This window comes from Lepidothrix coronata, unplaced genomic scaffold (assembly GCF_001604755.1).
Source record: "Lepidothrix coronata isolate B3197 unplaced genomic scaffold, Lepidothrix_coronata-1.0 Scaffold3, whole genome shotgun sequence".
Taxonomy (NCBI): domain Eukaryota; kingdom Metazoa; phylum Chordata; class Aves; order Passeriformes; family Pipridae; genus Lepidothrix; species Lepidothrix coronata.
The window spans coordinates 10,290,926-10,316,472 of NW_016690183.1; the positions used below are offsets into that span (position 1 = coordinate 10,290,926).

General features: G+C 37.1%; 1 protein-coding gene across 2 annotated transcripts in view; it reads left to right on the forward strand.

Annotated features, from left to right (window-relative positions):
- Positions 1-22,454, forward strand: part of PDCD6IP (programmed cell death 6 interacting protein) — a 35,409-nt gene extending 12,955 nt beyond the window's left edge. The window contains exons 6-18 of one of the 2 annotated variants that reach the window (XM_017822519.1): positions 3,057-3,157; positions 4,784-4,915; positions 7,835-8,057; positions 9,496-9,619; positions 10,341-10,518; positions 10,913-11,024; positions 11,796-11,965; positions 12,705-12,953; positions 14,273-14,407; positions 15,283-15,377; positions 18,357-18,486; positions 18,857-19,062; positions 19,866-22,454. In XM_017822519.1, coding sequence (XP_017678008.1) covers positions 3,057-3,157; positions 4,784-4,915; positions 7,835-8,057; positions 9,496-9,619; positions 10,341-10,518; positions 10,913-11,024; positions 11,796-11,965; positions 12,705-12,953; positions 14,273-14,407; positions 15,283-15,377; positions 18,357-18,486; positions 18,857-19,062; positions 19,866-20,034 — 2,024 coding nt within the window. In that variant the 3' untranslated portion in view covers positions 20,035-22,454. The remainder of the gene's footprint in view (positions 1-3,056; positions 3,158-4,783; positions 4,916-7,834; positions 8,058-9,495; positions 9,620-10,340; positions 10,519-10,912; positions 11,025-11,795; positions 11,966-12,704; positions 12,954-14,272; positions 14,408-15,282; positions 15,378-18,356; positions 18,487-18,856; positions 19,063-19,865) is intronic. The other variant, XM_017822530.1, reaches the window with a different exon arrangement.
- The last annotated feature ends 3,093 nt before the right edge of the window (positions 22,455-25,547 follow it).

Here is a 25,547-nt window from a genome sequence, read left to right on the forward strand (position 1 = left end):
GAGTGTGTAAAGGGCCTTTCTGAAGTTTTTGTTTTTGCCTTTACTGATTCTCCCCTTGCTCCTTGCAGGTCATGGAACATGAATTACAGATATTTCTTAAGAATTTTTCTAAGGTTCACCTGACAATGCATTTGTCTCATCTGCCTTTTTATGTCCAAAACCATTAGTCTTCATCTTTACAGAGGATTTTGCTGGATTATATTTTTTCCATTCCCCTCTTGAGAACAAAAGAAATTGTCTTAAAGAAGTAAGAGTACTAGAAATTATGCATAAGGGGTCTTGCAAGTACTCCCCATCTCATCTGGGGAGTGATTTCGTGAGAATTTAGAAAGGAATGACTGTGCTAGGAAACAAAGGAAATTTCCTAGGAGTTTGAGGGAAACAAATTCTGTTTGTTTGCTCCTACTTTTAATGGGGGAACTCTTTGACCAAGTCTAACTTTTAGAATGCCTAGTTTATTTTGGAAAGGGAAATTCTGCAAGTAGAACAAAAAATTATTTCCCTAATTGTTAAAGGTTGATTGTGAAATACTCATTCAGAGTCTGGATATTTTAATACAACTATTAGAGAACTTATGCTTCAAAGAATTTTCCTGTGAAACAGTACTATCTTTGATACAAGATCTCTTGCTGCTTTTCTCTCTCTATTTAGAAGAAGTTGTGCATCTAGAATGTACAGATATGTAAAAGTAGAACTAAGGACATAGAGGTCATATGTAATTGCCCACAAATGGCTCTCTCTCTCCCCACATCATTTGGAATACAGTGGAGGAAGACATGAGTTATTTTAACCGGGATGTTTCTTTTTTTCATGGGGAAGATCTCTGAAAATTCTTGTAGCCTTACCGGCTTTAGAGAATCTCAACAAGAAACTGTTGTCCTTCAGCAAAATGATAAATTATGTCTATGTTCTTTATCATGTTGCTGGAGGTATTTTAGTCTCTGCTCTGAAATAAATTTGTATAACAAATGTCTGAAACTTTTCCTTCAGGACAGAGCAGATGGTTCCCTCATTTTGCATGACAAATAGATTTTTCTGTCACCTTCTTGATTTCTTCTTTTCCAAAATGTGAAAAAGACAAAGCAAGTCTAATCCAAACACCAGATGTGCCTGGTGAACTGAAGATTTTTGTGATTACTCCTAAGACCACAAGTCTGGCAGTGTTTGAAGGACAGAAAGGTTAATAATCATCTGACTATGAAGGCTGTAGATTTTGCCAGATTTAGAGGTTCTTTTTCCTGGGGGGAAAGACATTTTGGGAAGAATTGTGTTTGACAACATGATTACCTTCAAAAACCTATTTTTCAAGTGGAAATCCTTTGAAGTTTGATCTCAAAACTGAAATTTAGTTTCTTGCTGCATTGACTATTTATCTTACTTGGAATGGTATTTCTGATAGAACTGAATTTATTTACAGGTTGAAAGAAAAAAGATGTGTTTGGCAAAAGCTAAATTGGTTAGTCAAATCTAACTCCCCTACATAACTACAGATAGGTTTTTTTTTTTATTTCTGAGCCTTTTTTAATGTTTTCTTTAAATGTCTTTAAGTCTGCACGTTTGCTGTTCTGTCTCAAGGCTTGCGTTGTAGCTGCAATATTTTAAAGATGCGTGAGTAAAAACTAAAGTGAAAAGTTGGATAGTTTTTTCCTTTCTGATGGTGAAAGATATGTTTTGAGCTGTCTGTGTGGACAAATGAATCTCCTCCAACATTTCCTTTGTTAATGGAAATGTAGTTAGTGTGCCAGTATTTTTTCTTTTTTTTTAATGCACAAGCTGTATGAAGGAAGATGCAACTACTGCACACTTGGTGGAGCTAGAAGGACAGGTTTCTTAGATTTTGTGTAAATATTTTGCGGATTTTTGATTTTTTGGTTTTATTAAATATTTAGTGCACCAGAGAGAAATATTCTAGCAAAGAAGTAAGTTGGTAGATCTCATGAGATCCTTTGTCGTAGTCTGTCATCTAAACCCTCTTCACAGTGAAAAGATCTTTCTGGCATACCTTGAACATACTTACTTCATAGAAGGTAAATATATTACATCATAGCTTGTGCCTGAAACATTGTAAATACATGTGTGAATATGCTGGTGTGAACAGACTACTTTGATTTAATTTTGGCAGACTAATTTCTGCAGAATTCCTAATCTCTCCATATGTCCCCACTTATGCTTGTCAATCTGTCAGTACCTAAGAATGACCTGAGTCAGAGGGTGCTTGTTTGTAAGGGCAGCTGTTAAGAGTGGATGGCCTGTGTTTGCACTGATTGCCTGCCTTCTTTTGGAAAGTTGAATTGCTAGCACAGGCCAGAGGTTACCTTCATCTCCTTTATAAGAGGACCTATCTCCTGTATGAAAAAGGAGATAATGATTGTTGCAGAATGTTCCTATTTTAACAGTTTGGGCTTCAGGAACAGAGTGAGGATGTGAGGCAGGGAATACCACTGCTGCTAGGCACGTGCAGCTCTGATATGAAGTAATGGTGTTTTATGTCTAGGAATGGTGTTTCTGTGTTTGCTGTAAGCTAACACTGATGTGGACTGCAATGGAAAGGACCGGTCCCTTCTCCTCTTGTTGCAGTTTTTGCGAGTTCTTACATAGAATTGGGTTAGGAACAGATCCTGCTGAAAATAAGCTGTGTTTTGCTTGCTAGATTTCAGGTAAATTCTTTGACTGTGACTGCACAGGTGCTTGTCCTGGCACAAGGAAGGGCTTGGAACAAGCTGCCAGAGTTCAGAGTGGGATTGTTGTATCTTTTATTGGCAGCTTGCATTGGTTTGAGGTGAAGTATCTCTCTTAATTCTGCATAAATGCCAGCAGCTGCCAGAAGATTTCTGGTACAACTGACTGAACCTTCAGTGTCATAATTGAAGTAGAAATTCTGGAAACTGCTGCTGGATGTCAAGAGAGAAGACTGGGATCCCATCTTTGAGTTATAATGTAAAGTTATACCCTTAAAATGCAGTTGTTGCTGTTTGAAGATGAACTAGGCACCTGTTCATTTGTAAAAACTGATGATAATCTTATTTGTTCTTTGTTTTTTCTCCTTCTCCCCTCAGATAAAATGAAAGATGGTATCATAGCTAAACTAGCAAATCAAGCTGCAGACTACTATGGTGATGCTTACAAACAGTGTCAATATAAAGATACTTTGCCCAAGGTTAGTAACTCATGGAAATAATGGGGGACCTGTTGTTACTGTGAATAACTGTTATTGTTTACAATATACTTGATGAAATACACTTAAAATATATCCTCAAGAAGAGCTGACAAATTGCTACATTTAAGGAAAATGAAACTGTAATTTGAAAAAAAATGAAAAATCTAGGGGGTAAAAGGTAGTGTGTTTTTTAAAATAAGTAAAATCTTATTACATGAAGTGTGTTTATTTGTAACATATTTCATTAAAGTGAACTTGAAATGTTTATGGTGGTATTTAGGGATGCATTCTTAGAACTTAATGCCTTACTAAATCTGTTTTCAAACTAACACTTTCTTTTGAGGCTTAATTAGCTTTTAGTCTCAATGTTTTTGTGTGAGATTTGCTCTCATGTTGAGTCCAGCACGAATACAGTGGTGCTGTTCACTTACGTGCTAGTGAAAAATGTGACTAGAAGTCAGTGTGTGTCCTCTGTCCTTCTGCCTGCTTCCTCTTCTTTCTCCACCCCAAATCAGTCTTGATACTTGTAAATTATCCCATTTAGTCTTGACTGTTTGAATGCTGTTGGTTTTGGAAGAGGTAGAAAGATCTCTTTTTCATACTCTTAGAATTTTCACACTTAGGTATTATGTTTATGATGATTTCTGAGAGGCAGTGAGGTCAATGCTTTATCTTTTGTTGTTGTGTACCTTTCTAAGCAGTAGATGTGCTCCCTGTTCCAGTTGCAAAATAATCTCTCAATTGATTATTTCAAAGAATATAATAAGGTTTGCTGGTTAATACCAGCTCTGAGAACAGTTAATGTTTAGGAGTGTGACATAGAGGTTGATTTGGTGTGTCGAACTCCAGTTGCAAGGCTTCCCAGACAGCTTTCTCTTCCAAATTTACACTTTTTTAATTTTATTTTTTTTTCATCTCTGGGGGAAAACATCACTCTGTTTTTCCAGTGCTCCTTGATTTAAGAAATAAAACAGTAAGGCCAAATCCTTGATCTAAGACCATGTCTCTACTGTGAACTGCAGCATAATGTTTTCTTCATGTCTTTGTTGATACTTCTGCAAAGATAAGTGCATTTATATAGAAGTCTAAAAATGACTTTTAAATTACCTTCCATGTCAGTTGTTATTGGTCCTCTTTAATTGCTCTTTCCTTTCATAACTGTAGATTTACTTTCTTGATAAGGCCTGCTGCTGTATTAAGTGTAATTACTTTTTTTGATTAAAAAGAAATCAAAACAAAAAGCCCAGAGGACCTATCTTTCCACTCACCTCTATTTCTTAAGAGCACTGTCTTGGCTTTGTCTTGGGGTTATTTGGGTGTTTTCTTGCAGCTGTCCTTTCTAATACATGCATGCGTTTCTGATCTCTGAAGTAAATGTTGTGACTTCATGGCTTGAATTTAAATTGTAGTTCATCTACAATAAAGGACAGTAAGAATTTTACAACAGTGGATTAAAAAAAATATTCAATCCATGCAAAGTCACATGGTCTCTGACATTTACCTCTAATGTTTTAACCTATCTAAACCATTAATTGGGTGATTCTAATTTCCTTTTCTTCTTCCTTTTTCTTCCTGCATCCCATGTTGTCTGTGGTGGTTAATGTGGTTGGACTTTCCCCTGGTCAGTATTTTTATTTCCAGGAGGTGTTTCCTGTTCTGGCTGCAAAGCACTGCATTATGCAGGCCAATGCAGAGTATCATCAATCTATTCTGGCAAAGCAGCAGAAGAAATTTGGTGAAGAAATTGGGAGGTTACAGGTGAGTAACTTGCTTTCTTCTCTGAAAAATATGGAAAAGCTTCAAATCCTGAAAAGCTAACTCAGAGTTCTAAAATTCAATTAACTAAGAATGAAACATATTCAGAAGTTGCAGAGCATGTTTATCGCATGAATCAAATTATTAGCAGCTGCATAGAGGAGAGGTATCTCTGTAGCTTTTATAAAGATGTATTTTAATGATTTTTGGACAGTCTGATAGTGCTTGACTTGTAAATCTATATCTTTACAATTGCATAGACTTCTTATCTCAGTATAGCTAATATGACAGATTTGTTAATAAATTTTCCTAATTAATGTTAGTAAAAAAATTCCCCCAATAATAAAATTCTATCTGGTCTGTACATAACTCCTTTGCTGCAATTCTGATTTAAATCTGAATAATTTTTGAAAAACATACCAACAGTTCTATTTTTATTCTTAACAGGTTTTTGCCTCTATATCTGGTTTCTAGAGGGACTCAGATATAGATGTTGTAACAAGTAAGATCTTCTCATGTTTTAAGCACAATAGAGGAAAAATGGCTAAAATGAACTCCTTTCTTCAAGTCCCCTAAACCTTGAGAAAATAAATATGTAAAGTGCCACTTTGACTGATTTGTAGAATCCATGTGCAATATCTACCTATTGGTATGCAGGAGAGTTGACAGACTTATGTAAGGCTATAAGATGATCATGTTGACATTTTGAAAGTTACTGTTACACTTACCAACTGGGTGAAGGTTGGAGCTTGAAACTTCTTTTTGTAGGCTTGTTATAACAATGAAGTGTCTATAACTTGTAATAGCAAGTTATTATGTTATGGCTGCATTAGTACATGATATATGAAGCTGTATCTGTTGCTTATCCTTGAGTTTTGAATCTGCCTAGCAGACCTCCTTTTCTAGGACTTTACTGTAATAGAATATTAATGTTTTTTTGGTTTTTTTTTTTAGTCCTTACCCTGGACAAGTTTGGCTATATCAAATTTACTGTCATTGTTAAGCTGTATAGCAAATTAATTATATCTGTGATTTTTCTTCACGTTGTGTTACAGGAAGTACCCCTTCATGTTGAGTAGTAAAGGTGTGGGTTATTTTTCTTGTTTGTTTGTTTTTTGTGAAACCTGAGGGAAAATACTCCCTTATTACTTATTTTAGGACTGCTTCATGAACAGCACGTAGCCACAAGTTAAAACACAAGTGTTGTCTTAACTTATAGCTTACTGAATGTATTAATTATTATATCCTGTTCTCCACAGTGATTAAAATCCTGCTTCTGTAACTAATCTAAATTAGAGGTTTAGTACCCTTTTTTGAGTTTTTGAAAAATTCAGTTACTGTAAAGTAATCTCTCTTTTTATTTCCCACTTTAAAAGGTAGAATAATAATTGATTTAGAGGTGGGGGAGAGATGACTGTGTGGAAGTCAATAAACTAACATGATCCCAGTTTGGAGGCAAGAAACTGGAATGTTTTATTGGACTCACAAGTTCGTATTTAAAGGGTTTAGGATCTACATCTACATATTCAACAGGGGATTGTAACTGTTACAATTTATTACAAACAGAGGGTTTCAGGGGATGACGTAAGCGAAAAACCTGACTTACGCAATTTGGGGTTTTCACAGAGGTGACATCGGGAAAATCCGAGTTAGACTTCTTGGGGTCTTAGGAATTACCTCATGGGGGAAAACCCACTTTGTCTTAGGGGGATTACATGAGGGGAACAGGTAACACAGAGGGGGAGATAAAGCACAAAAGGTCTTCTGCACAGGTTTGTTGAGATAAGGGCATGGTTTCTCTGGACTTGGGCAGGACATTCCAAACCCGTGACATCAATGGATCCTTGTCTGGACTCTAGATGGAAGTTTTTTCCCAGCCTCTATCAACCCAAGGCTTTTGTTTAAACCTAGCAATTTTCCTTTTCTCATATCCAAATTTTTGGAATCCAACATGAATGTAAATTCTTTCAAATTAAAAAGTATGTATAGAGTCATAGAATATGCTGAGTTGGAAGGGACCCATCAGGATCATCAGTTGGCCCTCCTTTGTACACTCTCTAATAGTGTAATATCTTTTTTATATATGCTTTAATGCTGTTTGTTCTCCTCTCATGTTGTTTCTGGCAAATGCTAGTTAGACTGTAGCATTGTATCAAATCAAAACTACTGTTGTGTGGCCTATGGCACAATGGAAAGTGTAAAAAAATCTCAGCAAACTTCAAATACACTTCACTTCTAATGTAGGTCAGGTTCCACTTCACAATCCCAAGAAGTCTGACTTTTTGAATTGTGAGTTTATGCAAATATCAACTGAATTGCTTCTTAGTATTTTGGTTTTGCACATTCACAACACAAATGTGAATAAATTTTATGTAGGAAAACTGGATTGGCTGAGCAGACAGGAATGAAGAGACAGCAGACCTTCTGTAGCTTCTGAGCTCAGTGTAGTGGCAGATGTGAAAAGCAGGATTCTGGCCTCTTCATTTGTGGATGTGACCAAGGGTTGAGAAGCTATTTGCAGTCCCTGCGGAAGCAAGCAAGGGTTTTATGAAACAACATGGAAATGACATGATGACATTTGGGTTTTTTTGGTGAATAGGTGTTTGAGATATCATTGCCTCTAACTCAGGAGCACTTATTTTGGGTTTTGGGGAGTCACAGTGAGGCTATTGTGAGCTATTAATTTGGTTGCTTTTTATTTGTTTGTTTTTTCCTGATGAGATGATATTTTAATGAGTAAAATATTTTTACTTTTTAATACGTAAGAGGAGAGAATATTTTCTCAAGGGAATAATAGTATTGATCGTACGTGTTGATAGTAGTTACTTGGCTAACTGGGAAGCTCATCTGTTTTCCTAAGTATATATGAAAGGGAGAAAGAAAAGTTATTATTTTCACTGTATTTTAATTTTTTTTTTTTAGCATGCAGCAGACTTGGTGAAAACAGTGGCATCTCGCTATGATGAATATATAAATGTTAAAGATCTGGTTGACAAAATCAACCGTGCTCTTGCAGCTGCCAAAAAAGACAATGACTTCATTTACCATGACCGGGTTCCTGACCTGAAAGATTTGGAGTCCATTGGAAAAGCCAGTCTTGTGAAGTCTACTCCAGTTGTTGTACCCCTCAGTCAGAAATTCACTGGTAAGTGAAGTGTGTGGACTGCATGGGTGTATTCATGCTTAATTAGATATCGATACTTTTGTTCTGTGTTTGGCCCAGCCACCTGTGAGAGTCTGTTCTTTTCTGCTGAATTATGAGAAAACAAGCACTGATAACGAGAACGTCATCCTAGAAGGAAGCATCTTGTATAAACTGAAATTAATTGGGGCCCCACTATTGGCTGACAGCCCTCCAAGGGCATTTGAAGGAGAAAGTGAAGAGGAGGAGGATGAAGTAAGCCCCCAGACTTGTTTAGGAAAGACCCCCTGAAGGTGTAGCACGCAGGCACGGGGAAATTCCAATGTACACACGTGTGCGCAGAAGAGATACCACTTACATAACAGGGGGAGGGACCAAAGGCCTCTAGCTGGGCGATGCTGGCCACACTTGCTCAGGTGGATGTTACAGGTTAATTGTATAAAAAAGCAGATAGTTCTTGCTGGGAGTGAAATCAAGCTTCACATGGAGGACAACATTGCCTTCTGCGGGGACGCCCGCTATCTTGTGAGGCTGCCGACACTCTGAGGATGCAGCTTCTGCTATGGGGAATTCTAGGCTTCGGGGGTCAGGAAGACAACCTCCTAAGTAACACCTGAGTGAGTGGGAAGTGGAACGAAGGCCTAATTCCCCCCCCCTTCCCCCCAAGTCCCAATTTGGTGGCCAACTCCTTGGAAAAAAAAATGGTTTGTTTGAGCTTTCAACAGTGTACTGGTTTCAGTTTCAGCATTCTCCTGGCTACAATGGGTTGTTACCTTGTGAAACACGGGGCCACCAAAGTTCATGTGTCACGTGAAAAAATAAACATTTAATTTTTGAATTGTATTATGTGTTCAGCAGTGTTGTTGAAGCTGCTGTTTGTCTTCTTCAGTTTCTTGTTGTTGTTCTTCATGATAAATGTAATAAAGCACAGGTTGAAAATTACCTGAAATGTACAATTCTCTTAAAGATATTTCTCAGATTTTCTCAGCAGTTGAATTTCTATATTAAACCAAACTTTTTAATTTCAGAAGGAACAGTATCAGTATTAACTAACCTAGTTGCTGCTCTTCTGTAAAGTTGAAAAATTTCAGTTTGACTGGGCAGCAGAGTTGTGAAAAAATGATTCTTCCCTTTCTTATCTTCTTCCTTTAAAGAAACAAAATTAGAAATAAAGCCTTAAGGAAAATCTGACTTGCAATCCTACAACTGATTTAAATATATTGCCTTTAAATTATTTCTAATGCAAATTCAGTCTTAAAAATTGAAATCTAAAGACCTGTAGAAATAGATTTTTGTTTCTAAGACAAAAAGTGGGGAGTGGGGAAGAGTATCTTAAACTGTTCAGGTCAGTAGTACAACCTGTACAAAAGAGCTGTGAAGATGTTTGTGTCCTTTTACTTTCACAGTGCAGCTTGTGTAATTTATACCACTTTAATTGCAGACCTGTTTGAGAAGATGGTTCCATTGCAAGTGCAGCAATCTGTGAGTGTTTATAACCAGAGGAAGGCAGATCTGGTAAACAGGTCAATAGCCCAGATGAGAGAAGCCACAAATCTGGCAAATGGGTAAGTATGGCCTCTTGTTAAATTTCTCCAGAGGAGTCATGGAACAGCTTATATGCACTGGTTGCCTTGCAGCCTGTAGGTACCCAGATTACAGCAGTGGGTTTTTTTCATTATTGTGTGGTAGACTGGCCAACTTAAAAAATATAAGTGGTATTTAGAACTACTTTTCTGTAGGTGTTAAAATTGAAAGCTTATTAAAGTAGCATTTATTGTTCTTCAATATTTTCTCATTTTTTTAGGAGTCCAACATTTGCTTAGAAAAAGTTCCAGTACCATTAATCTAGAATGATTTTCATATTCCAATGGTCAGCTTGTATCAATTGTGTTGTACCAGTTACTGAATAAATTAAGTTTTTCCCCCCCCAAAATTTTGTTCTTTAAAAAAATAAACATTAAAAAATTATCTCAAGCTGATAGATAGGAATGTAACTCAAGGAAGTTGTTTCTTTTATCTACCAGACAGGTACTACTTAAAATGTTTGCCATATTTAAGTGCTAAAAGACTAGGATTTCTTTAGTTTTTTAAGAGCTTTGAAACATATATTTAGTGAGGTGTACGCTAGTAATAAATGTAGTGTTTTCAGTTTGAAATTTCAGCCTAAAAGTACATTACACTCTGTTTCCATTATAATTGACTGTGTGATTGATTGATTGGATAGCAGTGTGGTTGTCAGGATAAAACTACAAACAATTTCTTTATTTAACATGTTGACTTTTTCAGTGTGTTGGCTTCCCTCAATCTTCCTGCTGCTATCGAAGATGTGTCTGGTGATACTGTTCCTCAGTCTATTTTGAACAAGTCTAAGTCTGTGATTGAACAGGGAGGAATTCAGACTGTTGATCAGCTGATCAAAGATCTGCCCGAACTGCTGCAAAGGAACAAAGAAATTTTAGATGAAGTAAGCACTTGATCTTGAAAAACATCACCACGGAATGTTTTTCTTTAAATGATAATAGAAAAAAAATACACAATTATCCAAATGCTTGTTAATAGTACTTATAAAAATATGCTATTTTAGTGTTCAGTCCATACAAAAACTGTGCTGTCACATGTGGATGTTTCCTTACAAGTATTTTGCTTTTAAAATTGTTAGGGGAGAGGGGGAAAGCATTAGGAAAGCATTCTAAAGAAATTTGGGTGATTTTTGTGCCTTTCATACCTGTTTTATATTTGTTAAATTAAATTTATAAAGGATGTATAACCATTTTTTTGTTTTCTACACTAGCTGCATATTTTGAAGCTATTTCATGTTTAAAACTGCATATAATGCTTGTGACATTTTACTCTTGTAGTCTTTGAGATTATTAGATGAAGAAGAAACTACAGACAATGACCTGCGAACAAAATTCAAGGAGCGCTGGCAGAGAACGCCATCCAATGAACTCTATAAATCTTTAAGGGCAGGTAAAGTTCATGTTTCATGCTTTGGGTTTTGGGGATCCTCTAAAGGTGTCTATAGTGTAAATTAAAGTAGTTTTCAATGCTCTGGTAATAAGGTTATGCCAAAATATTCTTATTGCAGTCTGTGCCATTATTTGGAGTTGAGAGATGTGATGGCAGTGCATTTGGTGCTGCTTTTTCGCCCTTGGCATGTACATGCATGCTTAAGTTTCAGAAAGCATATGTAGTAAAAAATGACTGTCCTAAGGATCTGATTGCAGTTACCTCTTAAATACCTCTTAAAATAATTTTTCTCTGTATATTAAAATATTTTTTTTTATTATTTCCCATCAACGTGGTTTTGTCTCTTTAATGTGGTGTTTTGTTTAGTTTTGTTTTTTTCCCCCAGCAGTTAGTCAAACTACTTAGGACCATCACTACAGCATGTTTTATGTGTGCTTATATATGTTGTTTTTTGAAGCTAGTAAGGATACCACTGCCTCAGCTGAGCAAAGTTATGGGGGTTTAAATCTGGGGTGTAGTTCAAACCAGTGTTCATTCCTTTGTGTGCTTCACTGGAGAATTACTATAGGTGCTTTGTTTATACCCTATTTAAAACATAACTTAGAAGCTTATGTTTTATAAAAGTCTTAGTAAATAACTTTATAAATGTACAGGCTCCATAAAAATATATGAAGACTTGCTGAAAAGCATGAAAACCGCTCAGGTGCAAAACTTGGATAAAAACAAGTTTAGAAATGATGTAAATGCCCTTTTTTGTCCTCCCATCCCCAGAGGGAGCCAATTACCACAATATTATGAATAGAGCTATGCAAGCAGATGGGCAGGTTAAGGAGCGCTATCAGTCTCACCGGGATACGATTGCACTTCTGTGTAAGCCAGAGGCAGAACTCAACGCAGCCATTCCTTCTGCCAACCCAGCAAAAACGTTACAAGGAAATGAGGTAAAGCATTGAAATTTGTCTCTATTTTGAAAAGAAGTGCTACTCGTCTGACAAAGTAAACTTACATGAATTGGTGTGGAAGCTGATCCTTAGTTGCTCTTATTTCTGTCACAATTGATACAGGTGGAACTAACATTTGGAAAAGAAATTGTCTTTATGTTTAAAATCTGCTTGAGTATATTTTGTTATACTTAGTGAGAACGAAGTCAATTGGCATAGACAACAAGACTGGTTGACTATTATAAATGGAGCAATCTTTGAATATTTTTATGTATGGAGGTGGGGTGTAGTGTTTGGGTTCTTGGGACAGATAAGCAATCTAAGATATGGCTCAGTATTTTAAAGTACTAGGCAATTTCACCAACTTGCTTTCCAAGAAATTAATGGCTCATCTACAGCAATATTATTATTTTTCTCATAGTGATTTGAAGTCAGTGGGTTTGACTGCCATTTTAGAATATCCTGTTTGAAGGTATCTGATCAGCTTAAAAAAGAATTAAACATTTTGTAGTAATTCAGCGTTATTAGTGAGAGCAAACCTCTAGATGAGAATATAGCTTGAGAAATGCTTGAAGATCTTTGTTTTGTTGTATTTTGTCCTGGTTTGTGATCTTAAACGCATTCATAAAGGAATAGTCGTGCAGGACAGTGAGGAATGCAAGATGGAAACAAGTAGTAGAGTATACTTCCGTAATAATTCCTCTAAACCTGCTAACTTCTGACAATTTTCATTGCCTAGGTTGTTAACGTCTTAAGAACTTTGCTGGCCAATCTGGATGAAATTAAGAAGGAGAGAGAACAGCTGGAAAATGATCTGAAATCTGTAAATTTTGACATGACAAGCAAATTCCTTACTGCACTTGCACAGGATGGTGCTATAAATGAGGAGGCTATCTCTGTGACTGAGTTGGACAGAATCTATGGGAGTTACACACAGAAAGTGCAAGAGTCTCTGAAAAAACAGGAAGAACTTCTCAAAAACATTCAGGTACGACACTTTGCATGTTTTCCATCCTCTTAAACTAAGAGCAATGATACTTCTACCTCTGTAGTACTTTAGAAATCTCACTTTGCTTTCTCCTCTCTGTTGCTTGTTCTTGTGTCATGTGCCAGTTGATACTCCTTTACTCTTTGATCACTGACAGATACAGGGATGTCTGTGTTCACTGAAAAAGAATGAGAATTTTTAGTAGATACTCCCAGAGCTCCACTGTAAATTCTCTTGTACCTTTTCTTGGCCTGTTTCTGCAGAGGGTTTTGTCCTTGAAAGAAGCTTAACTGGAGAATTTAGAAGTTTTTGGGTTTGTTTTGGTTTTTCTCTTCATTCATACTTCTTTCTGGTATAATAGGAGACCTGTCCATACTGTCTACTAGAAAACGTTTTGGATCTCTGAAGTATATTTTGGTTTATTCCTAATTGCTGTTTACAATATGCTTGACTTCCAGCATGTGCAAAACTCATCAAAGTAAAACTAAATAGAATTTCCCGAAGTTTATTTATAAATTCAGTCTTAATTTGTCAGTAAAACTATAGGCAGGTACCTGAAACACCTAGCAAAAGAGAGTCTTAGTGCTTGGAGAAATTACAGTAGCAGCTTGAGTAATGATGGAGACTTTTTACAGTAGGGAAAAATTCTTTTTAAATGACCACGTGCACCACGTTTATCAAGGATTTAATATTTGAATAACTTTTAACACAATATACTTATGACATCTTGATGGATATTACTTTAATTTTTTAATGTCCTGGAGTTCAAGTTTGTCTGCTTCTGGCAGCTGGAGTAGTCTTTTTAAGTTTGCTTGTTTGTTTATTTTCCCAAAAGAAATGAGATGTAGGTAGGTGATCCTTCTGTGAGTTTTCCTCTTCCCTGTCCTTCAAATAGCTTGCCAATGTCAACCAAATTTGAAATAATACTTCTTAAAAATCCTAGCTTTCAGTATGATTTTATGAATATCAATGTAGGCTAGTACAGGAGAGAGCCTAATTAGTATAGCCTCCGAAAGAGTCTGCAGGATGAGCTTCAGAATTATTAAAGGCAGCCCACAACAGAACAGATAATTAACTGGTGTCTACTGCCAGTGAGTTAACATTTGTACAGTTCTGGAATATATATTATAATAGCCACTGTGCTTAGCAGATGACAAGTATTGACGTACGGTGTGTGGATGGAAGGTGAGGAAAAGCAGGTATTGAGGAAAACAGGTAGAAGCAATGAATAAGAGGAAAAAGAAGATAAAACATACAGAATCTTACATGGAACTAGCTTGCATTATTTTCACTGCTTATTTTTTTTTTCTTCTTTCAAGAATGCACACCAAGATTTTTCAAAGATGAAACAATCAAACAACGAATCTAATTTAAGAGAAGAAGTTTTGAAGAACTTGGCTATAGCAAATGACAACTTTGTGGAACTTGTAGCCAATTTAAAAGAAGGCACAAAGGTATGGTGATGCTTAAGGGATTGGAAGGATTGTTTTTTTTTTTTTAATTTACACAATGAGATGTGAATCAAAAATAATAACAAAATTTGGAGGTCTGCTAGCTGAGAGATACGTTTTTGAGGATTTTACTGCTGAAGGGAGTTGCTTGAATTTTGATTGTTTCAACAGCTGTGAAATACTTCTTTGTTCCTATCTGAAAAGTAAGCTTTTCTGAACAATAGGAAAAGTTGTTAATTACAGCTGAGTAAAGGATGTTGAAGCACCCAGGTGAGCCATTTTATCCAAGAAATTCATTAATCTGTTCTCTCATGGTATTTAATCACCTTATCAAATTTGTGTTTTGTATGTTGATACTGCATACATGAGGGGCTTCTGGAAGGTGTCTTACTGCTTCTGTATTAAGTTTACTGCTTCTGTATTAAGTATTTTTTCTGATTTATTGATAGCTCACTAAAGGAAAAAAACCCCAACCTCTGAGATATCAATACAAATGAAATGCATGAAACTGAGAGCAGTAAAATTAAAAGAAAAAGAAAAAAATATCCTTTACAAAAATAAATAATTCATCATCAGAAGTGATCTAGTTTTTCTCTGGTCTCAATACGTTTTTATAGTTGTCTTAAACTATTTTTATATTTACACACAAATACACACACATAAACCCCCACAATAGTATGATGTTACAGGGATGGGCAACAGCTGACTAATTTTGGTTTTGAAAAGCCTTATAGAATGCACTAGAAAACTATTGGAATGGTTCTTGGCACTGTCATAATACAACACTCATAACTGGATCAATATGTAGAAGTACGCTAGCATGGAATCTGAAGGTGTTGATTGAGCTTGTTGGATTTTTGTTTTTTTTTCTTTACTAGTTTTACAATGAGCTGACAGAAATCCTGCTGAAATTCCAAAACAAGTGCAGTGACATTGTCTTTGCTCGCAAGACTGAAAGAGATGAACTGCTCAAGTAAGATTTCAATGTGTTGTTTAAAAGCATTGCAGAAATGGTTAAGTATTTATCAGAAATTAATCTTTGGGGATATATTTATTATGGTACTTGATGAAATGAGAAGGAAGGACAGGTATGTTAAGACTCTCAACTCTTCTTTGCTTTAATGCTAACCCTACTCTTCCCTGCCCTGAAAAACAAGAACAATGATAGAAAAAATAAATAGGAAAATCTTTGAAGTCTGTTGTGGTTTTCCTGTGTACAGTTCAGCATGAATCTGTTTCATGTTATGATTTCACTCTTGGGGTTTTTTTGGCATGTATGTTTCAGTCATTTTATTTTATTCTTTCCTTTGAGGAAAGATTTCTGCACCCTGCTCCTGCTGTCATTTTAGTTTGAGAAATTAGATAAATGCTTCATCATATGATTGCCTTCCATGTGTCCAGTGTGATGGGGGGAAAACTGTTCTGCACTGATATTCCACTTCTGCTCTGTAGTCTGATCTTGTCTGGTCTGGTTTTTTATCATTGTTTAGATATGTGGGTTGCCTACACTGCTGGGGAGAGCAGCAGATTTTGTCCTTCATATGAGAAAAAGTATTTGTTGTTGTCCCCCATATGCGATCTGGCCTAGTATAGTGTGTTTCAGATGTGATTTTTGGGTTCTCCTCTTAAGAGGAAAGCATAACTGAAAAGGTTTGCCTTTTACTTAGTGTTCTTTAGCAGAGCACATAGTATTTTATAAAAAGAGCTAATTGTTACTAAAATTTTAATTGGTGAAACTGCAGTTGTTCTATGCAAGTACCATGTCATGAATGGGATGCTCAGCCCTCAATTTTTACCTTTCCTAACTTGATCCTTTGTAGAACTGTTCTTTTTCATTTGGGCATTGTGCTTGTAAATGAATTCTTAATTACAACCCCTTCTGCCTCTCTTTGGCTTCACACATTCATGTAATTTGGAAGTTGAAGGCTGCCTAACCAAGGCATAGGTCTGAATATCTCACATCTCCATGTTCAGTGTCAAAGTTGTAGGATTAGCGTTGACAACATTCAGCTGAGTCTTTCCATGATATATTTTACTGCCTCATGTTAACTGTTCAGTTACATGAACTGTTCAGTCACGGTTAGGGGCAGTGATCACATTTGGGATATGTGTAGTGTGCTTCTACAAAATGTGTTTCTTAGTGCACCCAACCCACAGTTTGAGGGAATAAAATGTATGTTTTGCCTCTTCTCCCTGCCCCCTTCCCTCCCAACTACAATAAAAATGTTGATTGTGGGTTGCATCTTAGTGGAAATAAATTTCTTTAGGGAGTTTCTCATTTAGAACTTCAGTGTGGTTTTTTTTTTCCCTCCACCATAATGATTGCCCATTGGAGGATTAGTTGTAATAGTGTTTTAAGCTTCATGTTTAATGGTCTAGTGGTTAGGGTGCAGGACTCTCACCGCTGCGACCCGGGTTCGATTCCCAGCCCCCCGGGCAGATGGAGCTCGTTAGCCCTGTGAGGCAATCCATCTAAGAGAAGGTCACTCTAAACAAACCTACGTCCTGGGGACCTCACTGCCACTGTCCAAGCTTGCTCGGCCCCGGCAGATGAACCTCAGGATTAAAGGGTGGGCTCAGTTCAGCGCACGCTGTGTCTCACCTAAAAAATCCACTGCGCAGGCTCGAAGGGTTAATGACCTTTCCCAAATCTTCGCTCCCGAAGACTGGCCATACATACATAATGCAGTTGGTCACTCTGTGGTCAAAATATACTTCACTCTGAAAGGCACCTGTGTTCTGTAAGACATTGGTCTTGTCTTTTAAAATCGCATTGCAAATTACTACTTACATCCCTTGTGCCATCTAAGATATTAGCTTTTGGGTTTTTAGTTTCTGTATAATATGGTGTTGAATACTTGCTTCACTATCTACAAGAAACAGTTTCAGATATACATACACATATGTAACAGAATATCAGGACAGTATTTCCAGCTTTGTCCTCATCATTCCTTTTTCCTGTCAGGGTAATGATGAGGACAGTTTTCTTGGAGTTTTTATTTCAGTTTTGGGTTTTTCTATGAAGTTTCTGCAAAAGTGGCCAGTGTTGTTCTTTAGAGCTCACCTTTACTGCTAGGTAATAGGATCCTGTATTTTGTTGCTAACTGGACTGTATACATTTGTCAGTCTTCTCTTTATTCTGTTTCACAGTGCCAGCTATCAAGTTCTAGCTGTTACATACTGCTCACAGATATTTTTATGCAAAATTTTCTGAAATTTTAAATGCTTCTTTAAGTCTCTCTGAAGAATCTGCCCCATCTCAAATACTGAATCTTTGCATTGAGATTTGCATTCCTCTTAGAACTGCTTCCTTGCAGTTTTCATGACAAGCGAAGTGCAAAATTATGCTGTCTAATGGCAGCTTGTAGTACAACATGACACCAAAGCCTCCCAGTATCTTACCAAAGTAAGATATGAAAAGTAACTTACCAAGGCTTATTCCAACACCAGAGGTAACAGAATAGAGAACTTGAAAGCTCATATGCTGAGCCATCGAAGTTTTTTCCAGGGTTTTGTTTGATAGTTACATTTACTCAGATATAAATGATATTGCAGTTTTTCATGTGCATTTTTTTTTTTTTACTCTTCTGTTATCCTTTTCCATAGACATGAGGTTTCCTTAGCTTCTCTGGAAGGCTTCCAAGTTGCTAAATGTTCTGATGATCCTGTAATTTCTGTTCCCAAAGCTTTTGGCTAATTCCATGATCTATACCTAGTATTGAGTTACAACATGAAGACATTATTGAAAATAAATGTAACAGTTAACCAGAGGGTTGGCTAGAGGATGGTATCTGTGGAAGTGATTTAGATTCCAGATTTAGTTTGAACTAGCTCAGCGATCATGCTTTAAATATTAGATTTATTCTGTTGCATCTTTTTGGCTTAGCTTGCTGAAGCCCATAACAAACAATGCTTAAACTAAGCTGTATGTTTGCTGGTTTGTTTTTAATAGAGATTTGCAGCAAAGCATTGCTAGGGAACCCAGTGCTCCCTCTATTCCCCTGCCTACATATCAGACCACATCAGCAGGAGGAAGTAAGCCAGCAGCATCGACTCCTACTCCAGCACCAAGAACCATGGTGGTAAATATATGCTATGGAATTAGTGGGTTGAAAGTAGAGGGTCCATACTTTAGAACTCTAAACTGTTCTATAATTTGCGTATATCACTCCTTAACATATTGGTGTAGTTGGAAATGTGTTGAAGTGAAATAGAGGGCAAAATTAAAGACTTTGCAGAGAGGTATATTATGTGTATTTTTTGGGTTAATAATTTATAGATTTGAAATGAAAAGCTTATTGCCTTTTACATGCTTTGCATTATTATCTGTATAGACCAAATATAGAATGTCTGTTTAAAAGGAAAATAAAAATCAACTAATCATATAACCACAGCTTTTGATTCCAAGACTTACATAAAGAAGCTCCAACTTAATTCACTTTCTCTTGTTAGGGGACTAAACCACAGCCACCAGCACGGCCACCACCACCAGTGATTTCAGAGACAAGCAGTTCCTCTTCTGCATCAGCACCCCCTGGAGCACCTGCAGCTCCTGCTGCTGCTCCTGTTCCTACTCCAGGAGCCAGTGCACCTGCAGCAAGCACTGGACCTTCACAGGCACAGGGACCTCCTTACCCAACTTATCCCGGTTACCCAGGGTAAGCTATGGGAGTACCTAAGCAGTTTTTCATTATCCTGTTATTTAAAAGCACTTTTTTCTTGACATTGTAAAATTAGTGTGTTAGATTTTAAAATTAGTTATTTTTCCAGTTGAAGATATGTTTAGTGTTTGAGGCAAGGAGATTTTTTTTTTTAATTTTAGTTTTAATCATGTAACTCTTGTAGGAATCATTTGCTGGTACCTTTTGTGGGAGGATTCATTTTAAGTTTTTAAAGCTTTTTTTAAAGGAGAAGGAAAGTAGGACTGCAGTTCTTTAACTGTGGTTTCTTGACTATTGCCAACCCTTGCTTAATCAGTTGGTGGTGTTTATCTCAAAAGTGTTGGCATATCTAATTTTTCAAATCTTAGTATCATGCCTAATTTGATGAAAAATACACAGAAAATTCCAGTTGAGTAGTGTGCTTTCTTCTGATGCCTTTTTCCATCTTCCTGGTGTTATTCCAAGGAACTGAAGGTAGCTGTGGTCTTCTTCAGTAGCAGGCTCAGCAAATGTTAAAATACAATGTTATTAAATAGAAGAGAATCAATTGAGATCAGTTCTGGTTCCAGCAGGTTGCCTTTACTCCACCTTCTACCTGTATTTCTGTTCCATGCACTGTAATTGATTTCATGTTTGCTCCTTGAAAGTTACCACATTTCCTGCTGCACTCAAAGGAAAATGTAAAGAAAACATTTATGGAGATTGCGTGTCTTTTTGTATCTATTAATGAGTTATTTTTGCAAATTAATATCGTCAATATTTTGCAACTCAAGTATGCTTTTATTCCCCCCCCCATGCAGGTACTGCCAGATGCCAATGCCAATGGGCTATAATCCATACATGTATGGTCAGTATAATCTGCCATATGCACCCTCGCCTATGTATCAAAACCCTGGACAAGCACCATATCCGCCACCTCAACAACCTGGATACCCTTTTGTTCAACAGCCTTATTACCCTCAGCAATAATGTGTCTGCAAAGAAGCTCTGCTTGTTAAAATTTGGGAGAAATTTGCAATAAGCATACTAAAACTTCTAGCTTCAGTTAATGTACCATACTGAACTGTATGCAGCTATAACTCCTATCTCTTGTTAACTGCTCCAAAATGTCTAGATCAGTTTTTGATTACACTAAACTCTTTGAAAGATCTACTGCAGTGGTTTAGACTGTAGACTAATGCCAGAATTAGAGCCTAATTCAACAGTCTGAAACTGTACACTACATGTTGGTTAGACCAAAATATTTGTTTGAAAAATCATGTAAGTAACAAATAGGTTCAGATGAGAAAAATGAGACAGTGTGTGCACTGGGTGTGATATATTCTGCAGAACCATATAGCATTTCCTTCTATACTCTATTGGTTTGTATTTTTTTTTTAGTTTAGTTAAAATATGCTATTTTGTCTAATAATCAAGGCCTTGTAAATCATCAGTAAAAAGAAATAAATTACTTGAGAATGGTTTAAACAGTTGGCATTTTCATTACCATAAAAATGTGTTTTATGTGTCTGTAGATTGTTTCATTTGTCCCTTAACTTTCATAACATAAATAACTTCTCAAGAGTTTAGCCTTACAAGTGAATTTCCACCTCTTTTCCTGGATTCTGTATTTTTGTGACAGAATCTATAATTAACCATTTAAGTGTTGGTAGATGAAGTCTTGCAGGTGGAGTTTTCCTATAACTTTGGAGTGTATTTAACTAAAATACGTTCATTACCATTTTTAAAGAACGATTAGTCATCTCCAGGATACTACTTAAAATAAGGGAGGTCAGGGTTCTTTTACAGGACCAGTGAATGGTTGTTCTAACTTGTGTTTTCCAAAGAAACGTTGATGAGAAATGTGTTATGGTTCAAAATAGAGCAACTATTGATTGTTGGAGCTTTGCAGATTCTGTTTTTAAATGATTGCTTTTTCTCCCTTGAAAAAATTGATGTATTCCCTCAGGGAGCTTGTTATCAGTGGTGAAACTTTTTTTTGTGGGGAAAAAGAAAATCTTGTAAATTAAAGCACATTGAATGTTTACTTTTGGATCCATCTTCTCAAGGGATTAATAGCCTTGCACTACATTTTACATAAGATAGTGAAGAATCTAAGTTTGGGGTTAATGGCTTCTACCAAATATTTGCTAACCATTTATCAGTCTTTATTTTTAAAACAGGCTGGTCTAGTGAGGGACTCTCCATTCATTTAGCCCCTGATGTGAGTTATTTGATTCTGTGGGACAATTAATTTTCTGAGTGCTTCATACAAGATGTTCTGGCCTTACAGAATAACTACCATAGTACCTATGTTAAAAGTTATTCCTTTGTTTTTCTATTTAAGTGCCTGATTAAGATATCGAGGTATATTTTAATGTAGGTGTTTAGAGGTGCCAGTTATTGTAGCATCTGGGTGGAAACCTCGCTGGATCATTGATATTCTTCCTCATAAAGAAAGCAGCATTCATATCCATATGAGCTCCTTTCTTTTTGTCTCAAGTTCCTCTTGCTGTGTGATCACTCCGGTTACTGTGTGAAGACTCCTTGTCTTTAATACTCCCTAACACCCACAGAAAATGCGAATCGAAAGGTAGAAATAAGCATTCCTTATAGAACATGAGTGTCTAATTCTAAACAAATTTATTAAGCCTGTAGAAGCTCAGTGATGTGGGGAACATGATGAAGTAAGAGACTGCAGCACCATAGATAAAACTGTGCACAAGGACAGGTGCTTTGCATTTCCTTATAAACACTGTTGAATGGGGTGGCACAGGAACCTCTCCACTTTTTTCCCTGATAAGAATGCATAAGGGGCAAGCGAGGACAATGAGAAAAAGCTAGGAAGATAACTGACTGGAAATAACAATCAGAACCTGATTTTATTCTAACTGAAAAAACAGTAGTTTTCCACTGATTTCACTGTGTCAATGTGAGCAAGTGCAAGTCTAATGCAACCTTTAAATTCTAAATTTTTAGTATGCTATGGCCTGTAGGTTTTTCAGTTCACACATTAGATGCATTTGAGCTATTGTGTAAGTAAGTTTTGTCTCTAGTGCCTCAGTTGATAAGACTTATTTTCATGCTGTATAAAAACGTAACTTGGTTCAGCATAAAGATTCTTAGAACTGAAATTTCCTTTTTAAAATTTTGTAGATCTGGAATCACTGTCAAGACATTTTTTCCAGTTGTGTTTTTGCTTGCTTTAGTCTGCTATTATTTGAATATGTGTAGAAATCTATGCATTATGTTCAGCTTTCAGTTTTTCTCCTTTTTTTTTTTTTCCTAAAGAGAACCGAAAAATCCAGAGACATGTTATGTATCTGCTTTTAAGCATGCAGCTGTCATGACTTTGGTTGAAATGTTATCTTGTTCTTCTATAGTTTATTAAAAAAATCAGTTAGAAAACCCGATTTCATGGTGTTTCTCTTGAGTCCTTTGGCTTCAGACAAGTGTTATTTTGAGAAGGATGGAAATAAGTTATGGGCCCCCAAGAATGTTTGTGCTGTCGTGAAGACGTATCAACTACAGCATGGCCTGTGTGTGTGCAGGTGCTTTATGGTGCAGCAGCCGCTCTGCAATAACAGCCAGGTTCAGATCCTGGTAGCTGTGTTTCTTTCCAAAGATGATGGAGCATATTTCTCTTCTGATTAAATGAGGAGGAAAAGGTAAGGTGGTGCCTTCAGAAACTTGGATTCAAAGTTTGTTTTTTATGAACTTATGTTAGGCTGGGTTTCGTGAGACTCACAGCAGCGTGTGTATTAAAGCATGGGTAGCAAGATAATTAAGGGATTGTAAGGGCAGCTAACTTTAACAGCAGATAAGTGGTCCCTGTGGACACTCCAAGAAGTCAATCTTTTTTTTTTCTTTTTTAATTTTTTTTTTTAAAGAAAAAGACTGTATTATACCATGATTATTGCAATTGCTGTGTGGAGAGAAAAGTTTACAATCACGACCTTTTGGAGACTTTGAAGTCAAGCATTTATTTTGTCTTGCATAAAAGCTTTCAATGCAATTAATGAGAAAAGCAGGTCTTAGGAAGCAAACTGATTGCAGATCATGAGTGAAATACCAAACTATTGCAGAGCTAGTAGGTCTTTCGTCTGCTTTTCCTTCTTTTTTAGTGTGATTTCAATCCATGTGAAAAAGCAACTTCTTTGCTGACTACTAATTTGACATTGCCAGCTAATGATGGTTCTTTTACTATCATCCCAAATGAGATGAAGGATTATTTTAAGTGCTTTTTAGGGCTGATCTGTGGGATCTAGGTTCAATTACACTGAATGTAGTCCTTTGCTATTTCAAAGTACTTTGAAGTGGTATATGAACTTGACATTCTGCAACAACCTCACCTGTTGTCAGCTGAAAATCAAATTCTTTGGAAAACAAATTTTTTGTCTGCATTAGCTGAGTGATGCACTTGTTTGCTTCTAAAATGTATTCCGTTCTGAAGTGACTTGCATCTCAGAAGCTGTTTTCTGGCATGTGTTTATCCTAACAGAACATTAAAATAGACTAAACTGACCAATTGTGGGTTTGAGTTTTGGTTGAATGAAGCTGCCTGAATTTTCAAGAGTTCATTATGTTTACAAGAAACTGTTTTTAAAGTTTCAGCACTTGAAAAGATGAGCTATTACAGCACAACAACACCCAAATTGCTTTTTTTGTATTGTTTATGGGGAGGATTTTGGATTGTTTTTGTTGCATTTGACTAGTGTTACATGCTAACTTTTTAGGTTTGCTATGAATTTGAAAGGTATATTTGAAATAGTGTTTATTTTTTAACAAAAGTGACCTGTTTGTTGTGATAGTACTGCTAAACTAAAAAAAATGTAATAATGTTTCAAAAACATTATAGCTGGGTTGAGATTTTTGTGGTTGGGTCTCAAATTTGGAACTATAGTAACTTTTACTGGTAAGCATTCAGTTAATGTTAATCTGAAATGATGACTTTAATCTTGCATCCAATTCCCATAATTGAGTAAAATAGTCCCCCATACCCTCTATTGTATCTCAGTTGTTGTGTCATGCTTCTTTCCTTTTTTTTTTTTCTTTTGAGTACTGTTTCTACATCCCTGTGGGAAGCTGGCCACCGATTTTATTAACCAGGTTGTAAAGAAAAACTGCTTACTCTCAAGCATGAAAAGATGACTGACATTGCAAAGTCAGCACCAAGGCTTCACCACAAATTACTGCTATCCGTCTCTTCCGCCCTTTCACCTTTAATCCCTTCAGCAGTTCTGCACAGCGACACCTGTCTGCATTTCCACTTCTAAGGTCAAGCATTCCTGAATTCTGGAGTGCTGTTCTTGGGCTGGTAAGCTGCTGGAGTGTTTGCTGGTGTGAAGGCAGCCTGTTCCAAGCAGTGCACTTTTTCCAGCCAAGTGTGGTGTGTAGTTGGGCAGGCAGGGCAGTGGAACGGCTGTTCCCAGCAGGCAGCTCCCTGCAGCTCCCCTGCTTGGAGGCTGAGGTGGTGAGCAAGCACATGGTATGGGCCCTGCTACCCAGCTGGCTCTGGCCCCTGCATGTGTTGTCCATGTTGGCAGCTGACAACATCCAGGTGTCAAAAACACTCTAGACACTTGGCCCTGGCATCAACCTTTATCCTAGAGTGACTTGCCCTCTGACGATGTGGAACCTTTGACATTCAGGAACATCTGTCCTTTGATCTCAAGTAGCCCTTGACCTTAAGGATCCTCTGCCTTGTGACCTCAATTAACGTTTGACCTTGACAAACCTGTGGTCTCAACCTTTGACTGGAAGTAACATTTGACCTCAACTAACCTCTGTCCACTGACCTTGACTAACATTTGGCATAGATTAACCTTGGTCCTATGACCTCAAGAAACCTTTAATCTTGAGTAACCGTTGTCCTCAAGTGACTTTTTTGAACTAGCATAACCTCTGTGTTCTGACCTCTTGTAGCCCATGACCTCAGCTAACCTTTGCTCTCAAGCAACATCTGTCCTGTGATCTCAAGTAACCTCTGGCCTCAAGTAACCGCTGTCCCATGATAAAGGCCAGACTAGTCTTGTTGTGGAAATCTGCCTTGTCAAGTAGCTCTTGTCCTCCCACCTGAAGCATCTTTGATTTCAAGTAACCTTTGTCCCATGACACAGCCTGGCCTGGGCTCACTCTGCAAATATGTCTTTGCTGGGGACAAGCAGGACTGTGTGATCTGGGCAGAGAGCGACGGGCTGTTATATGAGCAGTATGGGGGCAAACGGCTTCCTCTGCCATGGCTGAGCTCCAGCTTCTCCCACCCTACCTCAAGTGCATTGCCAGCAGTGGGAATCCCTCCAGCTTCAACATCGGCAGTGGGTTCCTCTGTGGACCTACAACCCTGGGGCCAAAGCAGAGGATGGGAGGGCTCTTGCTTGTGGCACATGTGTCGAGGTTTTGCTAACACTGACTTTCACTGGAATGGAGTGGTTGCCTGAAGTAGATGACTGCCCTGTATTTTGGGATGTACAACATTTACAGATTATTTTATTTAACTAAGA